Source organism: Hipposideros armiger, unplaced genomic scaffold (genome assembly GCF_001890085.2).
Source record: "Hipposideros armiger isolate ML-2016 unplaced genomic scaffold, ASM189008v1 scaffold_197, whole genome shotgun sequence".
Classification (NCBI taxonomy): Eukaryota; Metazoa; Chordata; class Mammalia; order Chiroptera; family Hipposideridae; genus Hipposideros; species Hipposideros armiger.
The window spans coordinates 1573437-1593638 of record NW_017731547.1 but is presented as its reverse complement, the minus strand read 5'-3'; the positions used below and the strand labels follow the sequence as shown (position 1 = coordinate 1593638).

General features: G+C 36.1%; 1 protein-coding gene across 1 annotated transcript in view; it reads left to right on the top strand.

Moving 5' to 3' along the window:
* Positions 1 to 603: 603 nt before the first annotated feature.
* The window catches only part of LOC109388440 (dystrophin), a 1592311-nt gene continuing 1572712 nt past the window's right edge, over positions 604 to 20202 (top strand). Inside the window, exon 1 of the mRNA XM_019653146.1 lies at positions 604 to 786. Coding sequence (XP_019508691.1) covers positions 780 to 786 — 7 coding nt within the window. The 5' untranslated portion in view covers positions 604 to 779. The remainder of the gene's footprint in view (positions 787 to 20202) is intronic.

Sequence of the window (20202 nt, the reverse complement as noted above, 5' to 3'; positions counted from 1 at the left end):
AATATCAACTATAAAGTCTACTTGTGGGAGAAACACACAGAGTACCAGAATTTAAATGTCTCCCAATGTGCAAAATGAATATTCTTGAAAAAAAATCCTCTTATTAGAAAAATTTCCATAGAATCACAAGAGGCAAATTCCATTTGAGAAAGTGCATGCTATATTTTATCATGAAGCAGAGATGTGGAGCTGAGCACGCAGCATCCTGATTTCAAAAGTACAATCAGAATAGAGAGTTTTACCCTTAAAAGGCTGTGAAGATAAGTGAAAATCAGCCAAAATTTCAGTTTGAATAATATGATGTGTGGCAAAGGAACTCCACTCTCGACATAGTTAGGAGAAGAATGTAATCCAAAGGCTTTGCATCTGTACAGAGGACCGAGTAGATACTGAAAGAGATTTGCAGATCCACTGTTTTTTAGGCAGGGAGAATGCTCGTTAAATGCAGAACGCTGCTCGGGCTCGTGTTTGCTCTGAGGTGTAGGTTTTGTTCAACTGACGTATCAGATAGTCAGAGTGGTTACCACACCGACGTTGTAGCAGCTGCATAATAAATGACTGAGAGAATCATGTTAGGCATGCCCACCTAACCTAACTTGAATCATGCGAAAGGGGAGCTGTTGGAATTCAAATAGACTTTCTGGTTCCCAGCAGTCGGCAGTAATAGAATGCTTTCAGGAAGATGACAGAATCAGGAGAAAGATGCTGTTTTGCACTATCTTGATTTGTTACAGCAGCCAACTTATTGGCATGATGGAGTGACAGGAAAAACAGCTGGCATGGAAGGTAGGATTATTAAAGCTATTACATCATTATGAATACAATTAGAAGCTGACCATGACAAAGCATATGTTTGAACAAGCAGCTGTTGGTAGCTGGGGTTTGTTGCTGAGCTCTCCAAACTCTGCAAACAGTGTTGCTTTTACAGAATGGATTTGAAATTTTCCTTGTGCTGCGTTAGATTTGTTGGGGGGTGTGCTTGCCTCCAACCTCAGGGAAACACTTCTGGGATAGAAATCAGTGTTAGAAGATTTTAGAATAAAGTGTTTTTCAAGAGTCTAGGTTTCTCCAGGTAGATGATGACAGAGGTGAAAAATCTATGGGGAAATCTACCCCAGCTCAGTTACATGCAGTTTAGTTACAAGGACTGATTGATATATTGGCATATTCAGACACCGAGAGAAATAAATGTATAGAATGTTTGAATAGGTTGGAAATTGTTACACTTGGTTTCTGTTTTACAAGGAGTTTGGCTGTCAGTCTTTTCTCCTCATCAATTTCTAGCTTTTGACATTCATTCGGTTATTCTGCATTATATGAAGAAAATACATCAATATCTCCTGCAGGGTTTTTCAACAACTCTAGCATCTGTTTCAGCTATTGAACTATATTCACGTTTTGCCAAGTTGATGTCGACCCAGCTGGTCTATCATTTCTCGCTTGATTACTGCTCTTAATTTCTCTGTATCAGCTTGTTTCAGATAGGGCTTTGAAGGCTGTTAATGAAAATGACAGAAAAATGATAAATTATTGAAAATTGGAACATTTATTTCATTATTTTGGAACCTTCATGAGTTTTGTCTTACATGCTGTCTTGCCTGAATACAATTTTTAGAGCCCTTTTGCTGTTTTGCAATATTTTTCCCATATAATCAGTGGAGTATACTTATAAGTACTTTTAAACAAATGAAGCATGAGTCTGCACTGTGTTTGGCTCCAAAAATAAAGTTTTGTGGAAAAGGGGGACAATTTAAGCTTTGTGTAGAAAGTATGCATAGTTTTCCATATTCTATCTACATATGCTGTCATGGGTATCTGTCAGGGAGCATATATCGGACCAAACATATTGAAATAATTTTTATCACCACTAGGGTAACAAGAAAATAAAACATTCAAAGCTATTTTTAACAAGAGATTGCTAAAAACAGATGTCAAATAATATAGAAATCAATTTTTCTGCGTATGAAAAGCATGCTTGTTAACTATATAATACAAAATCTTTCAGCTGTCTTCCCCATCTCCCCAATAACCTGAGTACCTAAATCATGCAAGTTAAACTATCATGGATGAGCATCTAATATGACCTTTTGGTGTACACAATATTGCTCATATGTGCTGTAGCCTTTCTATAGTAATGGTGACATCCCAGTCAATCTAGTCAAGGAACACTACTGTTACGTAACTTTTTTCCTGAATGCTAGTGCACGTTTTTCAATTACGTATTCCTCTTAGAAAGAGTGACTTAAGACAACATGTATTTAAATATCAGTGAATCAATTAGAAACTCATGGGCTGATTCTACTACTTGGATTCATCCAAATTAATTGCTAGCTTATGTTTTGAAAAATAGAGATTTTCATGAGTACTTTTTAACCTTGAAGCATGCATGGCTGTGGTTGAATATATAATTCCTACATACAGCAGGAAACAAAATAGTGTTCTAGATGTATAGTTTAAGCAGCAAACATATTTTAAATAATGTGGTTCCGGCAACCTAATTATTTCCTGTTTATACTTTTGAGTACCGTATGTGCTTTTGTACAGTCTGTGAGAGTACTTGTTTAATCTTTGGGGAAGCTCAGAGACTGACAGAGAATTTTAAATCCAGATGATACTGGGTTATTTCTTGAGCGGTTGATAAAAATCCTCTATATCTGTACTATTGTTTAACAATACAGTTCTCTTCTGTCAATTTTCCTTTTCAACTTTATAACCATTTTAAGTGACCATTCAAGTCTGGAAAAACTCTTTTGCATTACATCTTTTGTAGAACTCTCTTTTTGTGAATTGTCTCCGATGAGAAAAATGTGGGTTTCCTGTTAGCCTCACACTCCTGTTACCATAGTTACTTTAAAAAGAAGGCTTTTTATTTCAATGACGATGGTGTCATTTAAATCAGCCACTGAACTCCCCAAACCGTGGGGTTTTTTGTTTGTAGTTCAGGCTGCTTCATTTGTGACTAGGAAGTGCTCTGTATTTGACTCCACTGATGAATGGAGAGGATAGACACTAGGTGGCACCAGCTGTTGATTATTAATGAAATCTTAAAGGCTTTGGGCCACACACTTGACGAGCAGGCGTACCCTTATTGATAAATGCATTTGTAAGAGTTAGAAATGCTTGCCGATCTTTCTGACGCTGGACCATAATTAGCCTGCAAAGTGATAAGACCGTGCGAAATCTCCAAATCCCACTTGCTCAGTTTTGTGTTTTCTGAAGAGATTCAGAAAAAAAAATTGAAGAAGAAATGCATGAAAATAGAAAGTGTGTGACAGAGAGGTCAGACAAATGAAATAAACTGTAAACATATAAATATGTTTTAAATGTGAAATTGTATAAATCTCTGTGAGTTTTACCCAATTCTCTAAAAACCTAGGTTGCTCTTTCTAAGACATTTATACTATAAAAGCAACTATAGCACATAGTTGTCTCTTGTAAGTAAAAATCATATTGACCATGATTATTTTTCATTCAGAAATCTGCTAGTTCTCCTTTAATGGTAATATTGTCTCTTGAAAATGTTCACTTGTGATTGAGTTGCCCACCTTTAAATGTATTGCTCTTCAGCCAGAAAGATAAGCAGGGGGGAGACACTATCAGTTAAGGAATATGCTTTGAAATGTTTTTCTTAGAAGCTTGCTCCTTCCTGTTATTCTCCAGTTCTTATGTCATCTGTCTTTTAAGAGTGAAAAAGCAAGTAAAAACAAACCACATAAGCACGTGCACACACACTGAGAGACACGCACACACATTCTGAAAAAAGAGTCAAAACTATTTAGAAAGATAGAGCTACAAGAACACTTTAAATTGACCCTGGAATTAACAAACTATATAAAATGAAAAATAAAAAGGAAAGTTCATAATTAGAGTGGGGAGATTAAATAACTGGTCATATTGGAATTTTTTTTTTCCTAGAAAAATAAGCAATCATTTTCTTTCTATGAGAAAAGCTAAGAATTCCTGAGGAAGACGGGATGGTATGGAATGAGGAGAAAGGTAATACAGACCACAATTCTCGAAGGTTCTATGGAACAGTATGTGATACAGCTAGTTATCTCGATTATACCATGGAATTTGTTGAAGATTTTTATAACGTAGTCAAGATGAAAAACATGTTTGCTATTTGGTATGTCTGGTAGATTAATTAACTTGCTAAATTATTCTGTCTTTGGTGTGTTCATTAATGAAGCAGTATAGACCAGAAAAGAGGCCTCTCAGAAGACTATGATGCAGTTCTGTCCAACTGACTTGGACCTAATTTTTTTCTAGTGTGGGGCTATAATAATTCTGACCTTGGCCCTGCCTGGCCTGTGAAATATCAATACCCAAAACATGAAGGAAGATCAAAACAGCTTGTCTGGCTGGAAAGGAGAACAAATACATTGAATTATTAGTGTAGCAAAGGATTATGGCCACCTAGAAAATGCAGAGGCCAAAAAATGAATTTTAATAGGAATGAAGTCCCACACTAAAGTTCAAAATCAATCTAACAAGTATGGTATGCAAGAGAATTAAAGCTTAACAATAAATAATTCATTGAATCAGGCTTAATGATTTTCTTGGCCATAATTTCAGCATCAGTCATAGTGCCAAATGGCATCGAAACAAAATAAAACAAAGTGATGTTGTTGGACATGTATTCTTTCAGGAAGAAAACAAAAAGGAGAGAAATTTTAGAAGAGAGTTTTTTTAAAGGAGCATCATGGTATAAGAGGAACTTTAAGATTTGGGAGCGTGTTCCATGAAAAATGTCTGGATGGTGAAAGGTGCTGGGAACTACAACATTTGAGGGGGCATTGAAGTTGCTGAAAAAGGGAGCAGTTGAAGGATGTTTGAAGGAATAAGAATTGAAATGATTTCAAATATTAGACAAGCTGTAATGTAGACGAGGGAGGGACTAGGCCCATTTGTACATTTCCAGTAGTGAAGAAAGAATATTCTTCCAGTTAAAGGTATAAGCATAGAGTTGACTAGTTTGTGAGCTATATGATACTCCTTGTTTTTATCGTGTTCGGTGCTGGGACTGGAGTTCCTGCACTAAAGAGAAATTGAAGAAGATGACATCTGAGATGATTTCTAATTTTAAAATCTGTGAGTCCAATCATTTCATGAAAAAGTTATTTCCCTTTTTGTATATTTCTTTGAGCGTCCCTACTATTCCACAGGAACCCTCCAGGCTTGGAGTCAGCAAATTATGGCTCGTGTGCCATGCCTCCTTCTGTTTGGCCAGCCAGTTAAGAATGGTTTTGTTTTTTTTCATTTCTAAATAAGTTTTTAAAACTACAAATAATATTTTGTGACACATAAAAATGTCAATTCAAATGTTTATTAATAAAGTTTTAGTGGGAGATAGACATACCTACTTGTATACATATTATCTATGGCTGTTTTCATGCTAACACAGTAGTGAAGTAGTTGTAACACAGACCATATGGGCCACAAAGCCCAAAATATTTACTGTCTGGCCTTTGGTAGTAAAAGTTTGCTGACCTCATCTCTAGGCTCTTAAGAGAAGTTATCTTTTTCCTCATTGAATCAAGTGTCTAGGGCAAGCTAGGTCACAATTAAATATCAGTTGAAGACCATCAAGAGAAATTGTGACCACCCATAGTATTTTAGTACTACAGGTTTTTTTTTTAATTTTATTAAACTTATTGGGGTGACATTGGTTAGTAAAATTATGTAGGTTTCAAGTGTACAGTTCTATAATGCATCATCTATGTATTGCATTTTGTGTTCACCACCCAAAATCTTTTTTTCTCCTGAAAAGTCGTTCAGTGTACAGCTTAGGAGTTAATGATGAGGATATTTGGGCTGTTAATCTATTGAGAGTGTTGATGGAAAAACATCCAGCCTAAGAGAAAGCTTATAAGAGTTACTTTATTTGAGCCAAACTGACGACAATTGCCAGGAAGCAAAATCTCAACGGATTGAGAAAATGCTCCAGAAAAGGGCAGTTTTGCAGTTTATTTTATACATTAGAATCAAAGGAAGAGATATAAAGAGTGTTATATGAACTCCACTGGTGGTAGATTAAGGGGGTGGGAGAAAGCAAAATGGGGAAATCTCTGGGATTGGATAAAAAGTAAATTGGAGAGACAGATAGTTCTTTTACATTGGTTGGGTACAGGATAGTTAATAGCATTTTACAGCACATAGAGATGGTCATCAGGCAACAAGAACAACAATGAGGGATTTTGTAGTTTTCTGCTCTGGTGTGAATGGCTGTGCCCTGGGGGTCCAGAAAAAAGGATGACTCTGACTTTCCAAGGGTGTGTTATCTTAGATGAAAAAAGACAGTAGACAGACTCACTCAAGGTAAAGATTGACCTTTGTCAAGGAAGCTACAGGCCAAGGATGTGACAACAGGCCACAACCTGCTTTTAGTTAGGAATTTTTATGTTCCGACAATCCTCCGTGGTTTTTTTCAGTCTCTGCGTTTGTAAGGCCTGCCATGCGAGCCTCCCCTGAGCTTGTCAGGTTTAGTATGTGGCCCCTTTTTCATCCACAAGAGATTTTATTTCCCAAGCAATGTTGATTACTTAATGTCACTAAAAAAAAATTTGAGGTCTCTGCAATCACTGATATTATAGTATCTGCTTTGCCTAAGCCCATTGATTCTGCAGAACTTACCTGTTTGCTAAGATTCACTTATGTATAAGACACACCCTTTTTCAAAAAAATTGGGGTCTGAAAACTGGGCGCGTCTTATACAGTGTAGATTTTTTTTACTTGCATTTCCCGCTTTTTTTGCTCTTGTTTTTGTGCTCATACAACCACTGTTTAAGATGCACCCAGTTTTTAGACCCCCAAATTTTTCGGAAAAGGGTGCATCTTATACATGGGGAAATACACTATTTTTATTGCTACTGTTCAGTTATTGTGTGATTTCAGTAGATTTTCAGAAAGTGCAGAAGTCAGTGGAAAACAAGGTAAAGTGGGTGGAAATTACTTCTTGCCACTACCCTTTTCTCTCTTCATAGGTCTCTGAACTCTCTAAGTGGCTTTTTGCATTAGAGCTCTAGAGAGGTGCTCACTTTCTTTTAGAAAAGATGAGGGTGTTCTTGACCAAATATGGTCGAGAGGGGATCAAAAACTAACAAAATTAAAATACAGAGGGGTGCCAAAAAATGTACACACATTTTGAGAAAGAAAAACTGTATTAAAATTATAACACTCAATATATACTGATACAAACGATGAATACAAGTCACGTTTGACTTATGCAATGACAAGAGGTGCTCAGAGTGGTTACCATCAGTGTCCAGACACTTCTGATTATGGCGAACTACTGCTTGAGCAACGTGGACCAAAGTGTCCATTAGTATATGTTTTTTTGGCACCCCCAGTATATGCACAGCACTCTATTAAAAAAAATTTGAGGTGTTTAGTAAATGATTTATAAGACATGCTAGAGTTAAAAGTTAGCAGTGAGATACATATTTATATTTCCCTGAACACATAGATATAAAAGAAGGGACTTTTTTTCAAATCATCTAAAAAACGTACTTAGATTCTAAGCATAAAATTAAGGGATTCTGGATTTACCACATATATGACAATTTCTATAATTCCATGATTGTGAAACTAAAATCACTGGATTTTTGTTCTTTCTAAGAAAGGATATTATTTCTGCTCACTGGCAGCACTGGCCATTCACGTAAAACCAGTACGATGCTTATTTTATTTCCATGAGGATTTTACCGAGTAGCTATCTTGTGATGCCTGTCTCTATGGTAACAGATATAAAGCTTAAAGGTCTGGAGGAAATTCTTCCTATTGGTTTAGTAATATGGAGCAATGAAGATGAGGAAGAGGATAAAGCTTAGAGAAGACAAAAGAGCCAATTGAGAAAAAAACTGTCATTAGGGAGCTGTTTTTTGTGTGCAAAAGATTTCATCTCCTCTTGATCTCACAATGAAATAAAAACCAACATGCTAAGTAAAGTTTCAAAGAAGAAAAGATTCATAAAAAGTATTGTTTTTCAGCCATCCAGTCAGTTTTGTGTAATTGCAGTTACACAGATCTTTTCCTTAGTTGGCTTGCTTTTCACTTGCAGAAAAAGATTGCTTCTTGCCCAGAATTGATAAATAGGGAGCTTCTTTCTACTCCTGGCCTGTTTAGTGCTTGTTATTGCTATCAGAGATCTTGACTTTCTTTTATTTATTTATTTTTTTTAATTGGGAAATTGACTTTCTTTTCTTGATTCCAAGGGTGAGAATATTGAGCTCTTGTTGGCATTCCTCATAATCACTGAGCCTCTCAGGGAATTATGAAAGTATGTTGTCCTTCCAAGATATTCTTTTTAAGTCCATCTCTACTAAAGACCAGTAATAAATAAAACAAGTATGGTGCTTATTTGAAAATTGAGTCTTTTTAGAGTGTATTGGGTAAGATTTTGTGGTTGTTTTACATGTTTGTTTTTGTTTTATTAAAATACTAAAACCAAACAAAAAATCCAGATGTATAAAAATATTTGGTTTTCCATTTATTTCACTTGTTCCTTATCTTTTACTTTTAGCTCAGAAAATAGGAACCCACCATGTTTGAATTATTTTAAAAAGGAAATAAGTATGACATTCGTTCCCCTTTGATTGTAAGTATATATTCAAGGTGTTATCAAATACCCAATAGTATTTAAAATATTTGTGCAATTTATATATCCTTCAGGAAAATAAAATTCACAAGAAGAGAGATAGCTGCCTTTTTTTATTTATTGGGGTGACATTGGTTAACAAAAGTATATAGGTTTCAAGTGTACAATTCTGTAATACATTATCTATATGTCACATTGTGTGCTCACCATCCAGAGTCAGTTCTCCTTTCGTCACCATATATTTGACTCCTTTACTCTTTTTTACCTCCTCCCTTCCCCCTTTCCCACTGGTAACCACTAAACTGTGGGTCTATGAGGTTTTGTTTATCTTGTTTGTTTGTTGCTTTCAGTTTTATCTCCCATATATGAGTGAAATCATGATTTTCAACATTTTCTGTCTGACTTATTTCGCTTAACATGATAATGTCAAGATCTATCTGAATTTTCATAAATGCCAATATTTCATCTTTGCTTATGGCTGAGTAATATTCCATGGTATATATGTACCACATCTTCTTGATGCAGTCATAGAGATGGCTGTCTTACTGTGAAGCTTTTATACGTATTTTGAACATTAATACAGTGTTGGTGTTTCATTTATCCCAGTGTCTTCACATATTATATGTTAGAGTCAAATAAAAAAACAATAAAATAATGGCAAGTGAGAAAAAATTTTTAACAATGACTGCAAATTAAGATGGGGGTTGATGATAAATGCATTTCAAATGATATTTTATAAGATCAAACTAACAAATATTTAAATGTTTATTATTCACAGGTCATAGTGCTTAATGCTTCAAATGGTTTAAGTTTTTTATGGTTTATTTTCTGACCTCAAGAAATTTATAGATTCCCTGTACAGATAGTTTTTCACAAATTTAATCCACTCTGTGTAGACACTAATAAAATATAAGACAGTGTCTTCAGGACTTGTTCACACTGTCTTTAAATTAAATGAAAAAATAGAATTAGCTGTAATGCTGTAGTACCTACTTTGATAATTTTAGAAAATAAAATTTTTGAAAGAAAACCTTGTTTATAACTCTATACATTTTGAACCATAAACAGTGATTGCAATAAGAAGTGAGGTTTCTGAATACAGCACGGCTACTTTAAATTTTAAACATATACACTGATTTTGGAAAGCTGAGGTCAATTTAAAAAGTAAGCCATTCCCAATATTTGTCTAGCATGAGTGGCCTCCAGGAAACTTCTTATTTTCTTGGGCTTTGGGCTTACACAGTCCAAATTACACTGCAGGGACTAAGCAAATGGGTTAAAAGATGGCCTGGACAAAAGTACTGTGAGAAGTAAAAATAAGGAGATAATCTTCTGGCAAAGGTTTATCCAGGAATTGGGAGATAGTTGAACTGCAAGGTCAGATGGTGCACATAGATTAATCACTATCCATACACACGTGAAGATAAGTAACACCTATCAATGTTCCCCCCAAAATATTGTCATTATCTGGCAATCTGGAGACAAATGCGAAGAACGAAGAACAAGTAGGGAAAATAAACTTATTGGCATCCATCTGCCCTGGTCATGGCATTGTTACAGTTGATCGTAATGCTCCCAGGATAAAACATGTTAAGGACCACCATATTCTGATTTTACTAGCACGGATTTCTGTTTTACGTCTTCTGGGTGGAATCATGCATTACAGCAACAGTAAGCTGGATTATGGAAAGTGATTTGAATGTTAACCTGAAATGTAATGGGGTTTAGGCAAGTTGTGGGACTTATTTATGTTCTGTGACAAACGTGAAACAGAGGAAATTGAGTAAAAGCCTGCCCGTGATTGAAATGTGGAAATGTTCATATAGTGAGTAGGAATCTCAAGTTCATCTCCTTATGGCTGATGACACATTCATGGAATGCCTCTGATGGCCGTGGCAGCAGGAGGCGGAGCCCATTTCTCTATGAGGTCATCTAGAACAGGATTAGCATCCACCAACGGAAGTGACTGTGTCTTTCGGCTTCTTTCCGTTCCTCCAATACATAACTATTGATAAATTATGTCAGGCTTTGTGCTAGAGCGAGATGACTAAGATATGGTCCCTGAGGGATTCAGAGATGAATGTGCATTACGTGGATGAGGACAGAAAAATATCCACAGTGACAGTTTACCAGAGGGCAGCACAGCTGTGAAGCCAGACAGAAAAGCCAGCTTGGCAATGAGCTGGAGGCTTCCAGGGTTCCTAGTGTGAGTTATGTGGAAAAACTGGCAAGTCTATCAAAAAGTAAAATGATCGCTGAAGGGAAAGAATGCAAATTCAGTGAAAAATAGTAATTCAAAGTAAAATGTGAAGTCACGCATTTGAACTTTCACTTGAAATAAGGGGGAGCAGGCCTACCAGCCATTACTTATCTTCACTGAAATCAAATCCAGAAGGAAGAGGTTGAGACTGTTGTAAAAGTCAATTACAGACAATGAGATTGAACGTTTTTAAACCTACAGGAGTGTGGCCATGCAAACTTTCTCTTAGGAGGATTTAAAAAAACACAAACACACACACACAATTAGTATCTCTCTTTGTAATGTATGTACATCTCTCCCTGGAAACTCCACTGCTATCTTAAGAGAAATTTTCATATTATTTTATCTCAGTGTGTTTCTATCTTTAATTAGCAGCTACTTGAAAAGGTTTCACACATATTTAAATTAATCACAGAATTAGACCTCCAATATTACACAGGAGGCCGAAAAGAGTGACATTTTATATAGGTTAGGACTCTTGCTACATAGGCTTGTAACACGAGGAAATTGTGTTCAATAAGCATGAAGGTTTCATCCAACTTCAACAACATCCAATTTAATTGGTCTTCAGCTTCACTCCTGACTCCTAGTAACCTGAAAGTACATAGGTTTATCTTTTCATGTTAAATAGAAGATCACATATTTTCTGAGCAATTGTAGGAAGTCTCTCTCTCCTTCTCCCTCTGCCCCTCCCTCCCTTTCTTTTGCTTTCTCTTCCTTCTCCCCCTTACGTCCTCCATTTCCTGTTTTCCCTCTCTCCCCACTTCATATATATATATGTGTGTGTGTGTGTGTGTGTGTGTGTGTGTGTATGCATGCATGCGTATCTCTATTTCTATCTCTGACTCTCTGAAGTAATTTAGAAATATAGGCTAAAGGCAAGGAAAATTTCCTCCCAACATTCATCATTGGAGTAATTTTTCTTTGTAGGTGAAAGCAACTCTGGCCGTCTTGGTATTTTAACCTTTTTTTATTGAAATATAACAAATACATAAAAGTGCACAAATCAATAAGTGCACAACTTAATGAATTTTCACAGAGTGAACACATCCCAGTGATTACTCAAAACAAGAAAATAGTATTACCAGCACCCTCAAGCCCCAATTTTGCCCCTTCTCAGTTAATAATCCCTCAAACGTAAGCACCATGCTGACTTCTAACACACTACAGATTAGGGTAGACCATCTGAAATTTATTTTATTGGGAGTATACAGTAATATTGTGTGTGACTTCTGTTTCGCAACATTGTTTGTGAGATCTGTCCATTTTATTGCTTGCAGTTGTGGTTCAATCATTTTTGGTGTTGTACAGTGTGTCATTGTATGAATATACCACAATTTGCTCACCTCATCTACTCTTTTTTTTTGTGACAAAATGGATGAACCTCATCTACTCTTGATGGACACGTGGATTGATTCCACTTGGGACCTCTAAAAATAATGCTACTCTGAACATTTTTGTATGTTTTGCACTTCTGTTATGTGAATACCAGGAAAGAGAATCACTGGGTTGCATAAAAACCCACCTGTAGCTGATACTGCCAAGTAGTCTCTTAAGATAGGTAAAGAAACCTACTGAATCACCATCACTATATGAAAGTTCTGGATATTTTTGCCAATGCTTAGTATAATCAGTGTTTCTTTTTAGCCATCTTGTGCTATAGAATCTTCTTGTATTTATTTCCATTTTTTCCAATGACTATTGAGTTGGAAAACCCTTTTATGTTTGTTGGTCATGTAGATGTTATCTTTAGTAAGTCTCATCCTTATATTTCTATTGAGACATTACCTATTTTTTATTGATGTTTAAGAGTTCTTTATTTCTGCATATGAAAATTATGTTTTTATATGTATTGCAAACATGTAGATAGATATATTTTATAGAAGCCTAGAATTTAAAGCCCAGACACCCTTAAGGAATACTTAGTACAGTCTCTTAGCTCGGCAGAAAAGTAAACTGGGACCTATAGAGATACAGTCACTTGCTTAAAACCTCTTCTAGTTAGTAGAAAGACCAGAAATAAAACAAGTGTCTTCAGGATGGCTCAGCTAAAAACAAAACAAAACAAAACAAAAAAACCCAGAAGTGTCTTAACTCTGAAGTCATGACTTCTATTAAAGCATGTAGAATCTTTAGTCCCTTGTAATGTGGTGATTCAAATTACTTTTCTGTCTGGAGAGGCCAAGAAATGCATGACATATCTATTGTAACAGAAAATGCAGAGTGATGCATGATTAATCTCATTGATTCTCTGAAAAAAATTCCCCAACTAACCAACTATTGTATAGTGTGAGCATGCAAAATTGAGATTATATTTTTCCTTTGCTGTTAGAGTTTGTTTTCCCTCTTCAATAACTTTATTATTACATTTGTCTTCTTCTCATATTTATTCTTGTTGCTTGTATCTTCCCATTCCACATTTGATTGAAATTCAAGACAGTCTAGTTTTTCTGTAGTGGATTCATAAGAACGTTAATTTTCTTATATGTTTCTTTCATCAAATGAGTACATTTAGGTTATAAAACATAATTGCTCATTTAATAATAATAATACCTACTATTTATTGGGTATTTTTACATTCTAGATGCAATACTATATACTGTTCATGCATTCTTTTGGATATTTTGAACAACCCCAACATATGTTTTAATATCCCTATTTTATTTATCTAGAAACTGAGCCTCAGTGAGTTCAAGCTATTTGTGAGAAAGCTGGAAACTGAATCAGATTTACCAGATTTCAAACATTACACTCTCTGCATGATTCCGCTCTACCTGTTTGGAAGGAAACAGGTTTAACAATAGAGATTTGTGTCAGTACTTCTGGGCTTTCAGTACTCCTACCGTAGGTCTTAGTGCTATTGCTGTGTTCTAATCTCATTTAATAATTCCAGTTTTGTGTTCTTGTGTGACGTGGTAATCAGAGCAGTCACTTTTTCTTAGCTGAGCCATCCTGCCACCTGTTGGCAGCTCAGTTCAGGCTGGGAATCGAACTGGTGACCCTGTTGCTCAGAGCTCGCACTTTTGAGCGAGCTCTTAACCAACTGAGCCACTCGGCCGGCCCTACAGCAGTCACTTTTATGGCATTGACTTTATTCATTTTATTGACCATAGTGATTTTATGAGGGCACAACCTAAATACTGATAGGTAAGCTCCTAATCAGAGACTAGATTGTAGCTGAATTTTATTTTGTGAAGAGACCAGACCTATTATAAGAGCCTTTGATTTAAATTCTGTTGAGGAATTTATTCTAAAATCTGATGATTTGTCACCTAGATTTTAATTCCAAATATTTCCCCTTTCTGTTCATGGAAGAGCTTTTCCACAGATGCCTGAGAATCAGTGTACGTCTCGTCCTTGGCTTCTAGTCTAGTCCAGAGGGAGTTTCCTTATCACACCTCCCTAGCTTCATGCAAAGCAGATATTGCCTCCATCTAGAACTTTGAATCCACATGAGTTATCTAGAATGCTATTTTTCTCTTAAGGTGTGAGAAAAGCACAATTAAACAAAAAATTTTATAATTATAGTTGTTTCACTGTGTCTGCAAAAATAGGAATGGCTTTACACCAAGAATCTCTAATTCATAACTATTCGATAATAGTAATTACTTAAATGTAGCGAGCTGGTGATTAACCAAACACTTTCATGTTTATTTTATTCACATAACTACCATGTGAGGTGACCTGGATAAGAAGTATTATTTCCTCTTGATACAGATCCATGTCTGTTTGCATCTTAAATCTCTTTTAGTTCTGTCATCTGCTTTCCATACCACCTAATCATTGCCTTAGTTCAAATCCTGCAGCTCGCTTTGAATATCACGGTAGCTTCCTAACTGAGCTGGGCTCTTGACTATCTCCAGTTTACTCTTCACGAGGCCGCTAGTCTCGTATTTCTCAAAAGCCACATTTAACACGTCACTCCTCTGCTTAAATACATTGGCGTTTCCCCATTGTTTTTAGGATGTAATTCAAGTAACTTGGATGGAAGAAAAAGTCCTTTATGACATTTTCCCTGCCTCGTATTCACATCCAATCTTTCACCTACCATACGAATGCCTTGCACTAGCCATACAAACAGCTCTCGGAATGTAACACACTTCTCTGCCATGTCTCCTTTGGTCGTGTTGACTGCATTCCACACTCTGAAACAATTCTTGCTCCTACATATTCACTTGTTGCATATCTTCTAATCCTCCAAGGTCGTGTAGATGGAGCCTCTTCATCTTTGGCTGAGTCATGTACCCCTGTGTATACTTCTGTAGCCCCCTCCTTCTATCTCATACCTCCTCATAAGTCGGCACTTATCTTCCTGTCCTATAGTTTCCTGGTTATTTGTTTATTTATACGGTATTGGTACCTGAGGATTATAGTTTCTCCTTTTATGCTCTACCTCTTCCACAGCACCTAGGGAAAGAGTGACTCCAGTTTTGCTTAAAGTTGTAATGTGTTACACAACTGGAGGTAACAACATATTCTTTGAGTCCTACGGTAGCATCATTGTCATTGCATCCTTTTCTCTTCCCATATAACTAGCCATAGCACATGAATAATAGATTTTCAAGATTCCTATCTATTTAGATTATGGAAATAAGTTGAGCCAAGTTATACTTTTGGTGTATTTTGCACTGGTAGAAGCTGGGATATTTAGTTACAATAGTATAAGAGTTACCCTACATTTTAGAAATGTGTAGAGTGCAGTGCTTTAAAGCTTTACTTCCTTTGTCATTTATACATTGCCACCCAATGGGGTTTTTAATAGAAATTTTTTGTAAAGATTTTATTGGGGAATTGGGGGAGGGGAACAGCATTGGGGAATTGGGGAATGGGAACAGACAAGTTGCTGTCCTTTTGTTCTTCCATCTAGTTGTGGAGGACGTTGCTTCACTGGCCCAAGTTGGTATTATTATTGCGCTCTTTCCAGGTGAGGCAGATCGGTCGCTAGCCATTGGATGGCTGCTCTCTGCAGCTCACTGTGGCTCATGCCCACTGCCAGCCCGCCCCACTGCAGCCTATGCTGTTGCCGGTGACGCACAGCAGCCCAGCTCCAGTTCGAGCTGTTGTTCACCATCTTAGCTGTAGAGGGCGCAGCGTCACTGGCCCTCATGTGGGATCCGAACTGGAACCCTGCTGCTGAGAGCTGGTGTCCCAAGCCAACTCCTAACCAACACGCCACTCGGCTGGTCCCCAGTGAGGTTTTAAATCATTCAAATCACCCGCTGAGAAAGCAACAAAAATAATTTAATGGAATGAGCAAGTAAAATCATGGAAGAATAACATGACCGTTAAGTTTATGAGGTAAACAAATTCAGGCACATTAGGAAATTAATACAAAGTGACAGTGGGGCCGTTTTTTCCTTCTTTCATTAGTAATGGAAAAAGAATGGACTTAACCAATCACCCAATTCTGCTATATATCATGGTTATTGTAAAGCATACCTGAACTTAAAAGCATTTATCTAATTCCATTTCTGAGTCTTCATTAGAAAATGAGAACTACATTCTAAGGAGTATGAGGTTGGAAAATAGAGGATATACAATGGCAGCAATAGGAAAACAGAGCTAATGTGAGATTGGTTTACTGCTTAAACCTCAGGTCCACATCTGTACAGTCTGCCAGAACACAGGTTCCCTGCAGCTGCGAAGAGAGGAAGAATTCAGTGGATGTGTCCAGTGAGGGGGGCTGTTTACATCCTGCTTGCTCTAATACACAGCTTTGTGATATTAGGGAATAATAAAGAAGTGAATAATACATTTAGTTGTTTTATAATCTCCTAAATCATCTCTGTGGAGGGAAAAATCTCAAAGATGCATAAGTTTATAGAAAATTGGTTCCGAAATTTATCCATTCTTCAAAATAACAATTCCCTATAACAGGAAGCCACATGCCAGGAGCTATGCATATTTAATTTATTTTGATGCTTTTCATAGAAATTCTATTCATTCTTTATGTTTATGTATAGTCCTTTTCATCCGTCGTGGGATTTACTGTACAGTGTTTAAAAAATACAATGAGGCTGACAGAATTTGCTTGCAAACATTAATTTATTAGAGGATGAAGCAATCATTTGTAGAATTATAGTAGCCAAAGCAGAGGACCCCTTTTTATTATATTGTTCAAGAAAATAAAATATTGTGACTATATTTACAAAATGTAAATATGATGACACTTGAAGCTAAGAGACAGTATAACCAAATCTCTGGTGGGGATGCTCAAAATCTGTAATTGCATGTTAGAGAAATATGCTATAGATGATTGCTTGTTTTTCTTTTCCAATTTTGAGAAAATAATGCTATCTTGTTATTCATTTGTGACCAGATGAATCAAGGGAAAATCTCAGGATCTACTTCTGGGGAAATCCAACCCAAGAGAACATATTTTATTATCAGCAGTTTTGCCTCTAATATAGTTTTTCATCCTTTTTATCAGAGAAGTATATTTGGGGAGATAAGGACAATTATCAAAAGATGCATTGGTTTGGGATTTAAGGAAACTGTTACAAGTAACACACCAGTTTTACCACATTGTGACTTGGTAGTAGTCGTTACCATAGTGGCCTCATCATTTCATCTGAAAAATTAAAGCATTAGATCACATATGGTTAAGGAAAAAAAAGAAATTAATGGGAAGGATAAAAAACTACCATTACACCATGTATAGTTGCTTACTAGTAGTTTCCAGGAGTACTGTGATAAACTTGGAGACTGTGTTTGTCAGAACTAGTAGGAAAAGGTGCCATTATTTAATGCCATATATACTTCATGTGTATGTAATGGGAAAGGAAGGAAGTAGTCCATATTTTACCACCTCTAGAATAGACGAGATTGGATTTCATTTTTTTTAACTCTTTTGCTGCGTTAATTGATTTCAAGTTTTTTTTTCAAAATGTGTCAGAAATCCACAAAAAAACAAAAAGTTGGTATTTTGACTATTTTATGCATTTAATAACAATTTGAGCTGCTTTGTGTATAAATGACATTATTTTTATGTATAAAAATATCTGATATATTCACTCAGATATATCCAACCATCACAGCAAAAGGGTTAAATATATAGAATACAACATTTAAAGGAAATCTTATGTAAAAGCCCAACAGAAAAAAAACAAATTGAAAATGTAGGCATCTGGATGACAAGTGATGGGGGAAAATTTAACTCTCACCTACTTCCACTTCTAGCCTCTATCCCTGTAGCTATAGCTATAGTACTCTTACGACTTGAAAAAAACCTGCTATATTAGACTGCTTCCAACTCTAAGGCTGTCAATTTAGAAATGTCTCTTTACCTACTTAACTACAATCAGAACACAGCTAACAGGTAGCTTTAAATTGGTAATGCTTATCCATACAAAGCAAAACACTACAGAAATTTATCCAACAGCACAAATTTCCATAGCCATCATTGAATATAGCTCAATTAACTAACTAGGAATCTTCATTTGCTAGGCTGTTAGTTGGCATTTATCATGGGCTTTTGATAGAAGTCAGCATCAATATGTAAATGGCACCTTGGTTTTAGGAAAAAGAAGCTCAATTCACAGCCAAACATATGCTTTGGCTAATTGGTGTTTTGCTTGGCTTAGCATAACAGTTGGTGATAAAGGGGTAAAAATAAGTAAGTAGCACTGTGGTAAGAATAATGCTGATGAAGATAGGATGTCTGAGACCATTGTGGGGGGAAAAATACCTGGGATAATACTAAAGCCTTAATTTTCTTAGAGATGATAGTCTAGCCACCAACCCCCTTTTTCCATTGAAATATTGCTGAGGAATTCAGCTATAATATTACCTCAGGGCAGATAATATTATAACTCATTGCAGCATAGTGATATTGATTTACTTTAGATCAATTTACACATTAAAGCTATTTTTATCCCTCCTCTTTCTTGAATAAAGCACACATGTATCTTTCTTAGCTGACTTTTCTTTGCATTTCATTACATTTATCTAGTTCAGCTATTATTCATTTGGTGTTTTTATTGGGCACATGCTGCATGGATGGTCTTATGCTGAGCACTGACAGCAGTAGAAAGATTACTCAAAATTATTTCTGCCCTCAAGTAGCTGACAGTGGTTAGGGGAGAAAAGCCACACTCAGAGAATATATGACTTCTATGCCACTCCACCCCTTATATTGCCACTCCACCCCTTCACTCTCTAACCCTCTTATTCCTGCTCTTCTGGCCATTGTTCTTTACATCACGGTAAAATAAAACATCAGTGTAGGAAAAGGTTTAGAATTTATAAAGGAAGTAATTTTGTAGTATCATCAACACATGGTATCTGTCATGCCATCATAATCAGGTCATGTCCTTCTTGGTTCAAGCCTGACTTAGAGAAAAGCTTTCACTGAGATTTTATAAACAACAAGTAATAGGGTTCCTATGATTGTCCTGCGTGAGTGTTTTCATGTCTCTATACAATATCAAGAGAGCTGCTAGAGAGGCTCCTGATGCTGCCATGTACAGTATTGAATGGTTTTTAATTTCATACAGGCTTTGAACTGATCTGTCAGCCATTCATCAAAAAGTATAACTCACTGCATGTGCATGTGGAAAACTGTGAAATATACATTTTCTTACATTTCTAATTCTAGATTATTATTCATGGAGGGCCTGCAACTGACCTCAAGTAGTGCTATATCCTCCCCTTAATGGTAGTATTACAATATAATTAGCTGGGAAGATTGAAAGGACAAAGAAATCATTATTAACATTTAAGTCAACTTGTTAGATTTTGATAGACAGACAAGGTTCAAAGTTTTCTTATTACCTGAGTATAAATCCCATTTCGTTATAAATTTTGTCTTCCCTATGATTCACATCTGTTCTGTCTACGATGATTTTAGTAAAGATGATGATGAAGGTAATAATGATAATGATTCCTCATAATGGATAACTACTGTATAATAGCAGGTAGAATGTGGTAAGTACTAAAAAAAGAATGTCAGATAAATATCATGAGAGTTCAGAACAAGGCAAGGATGACCCTGATTTTTTTCCCTCTCTCTCTAGGCATTTTTAGATATACATCTGTATTGTGTGTGGGGGGTATGTGTATGCATGTGTTGGAGAGGTTCAACTCAACTAAAGTTATAGATTTTTGTATTGAATTTCTGGCATATATTATGCTCATGAATCTGTTCATTAATACTTCCCTTCCTCTTTCTTGTTATGGATGTACTGATACTGATTTTCTTTAATATTTCTCATTGTGAAATAACAATTACTGAATAACCCATTGTAAGTCAAACCAGGATAATGTATTAGGAGTGTTCTTTAGATAACATGAGGTTGGTAAGGAGAGAATCATTAGACTTTATAAGAGAGTAAGGCCAATTCTCAAA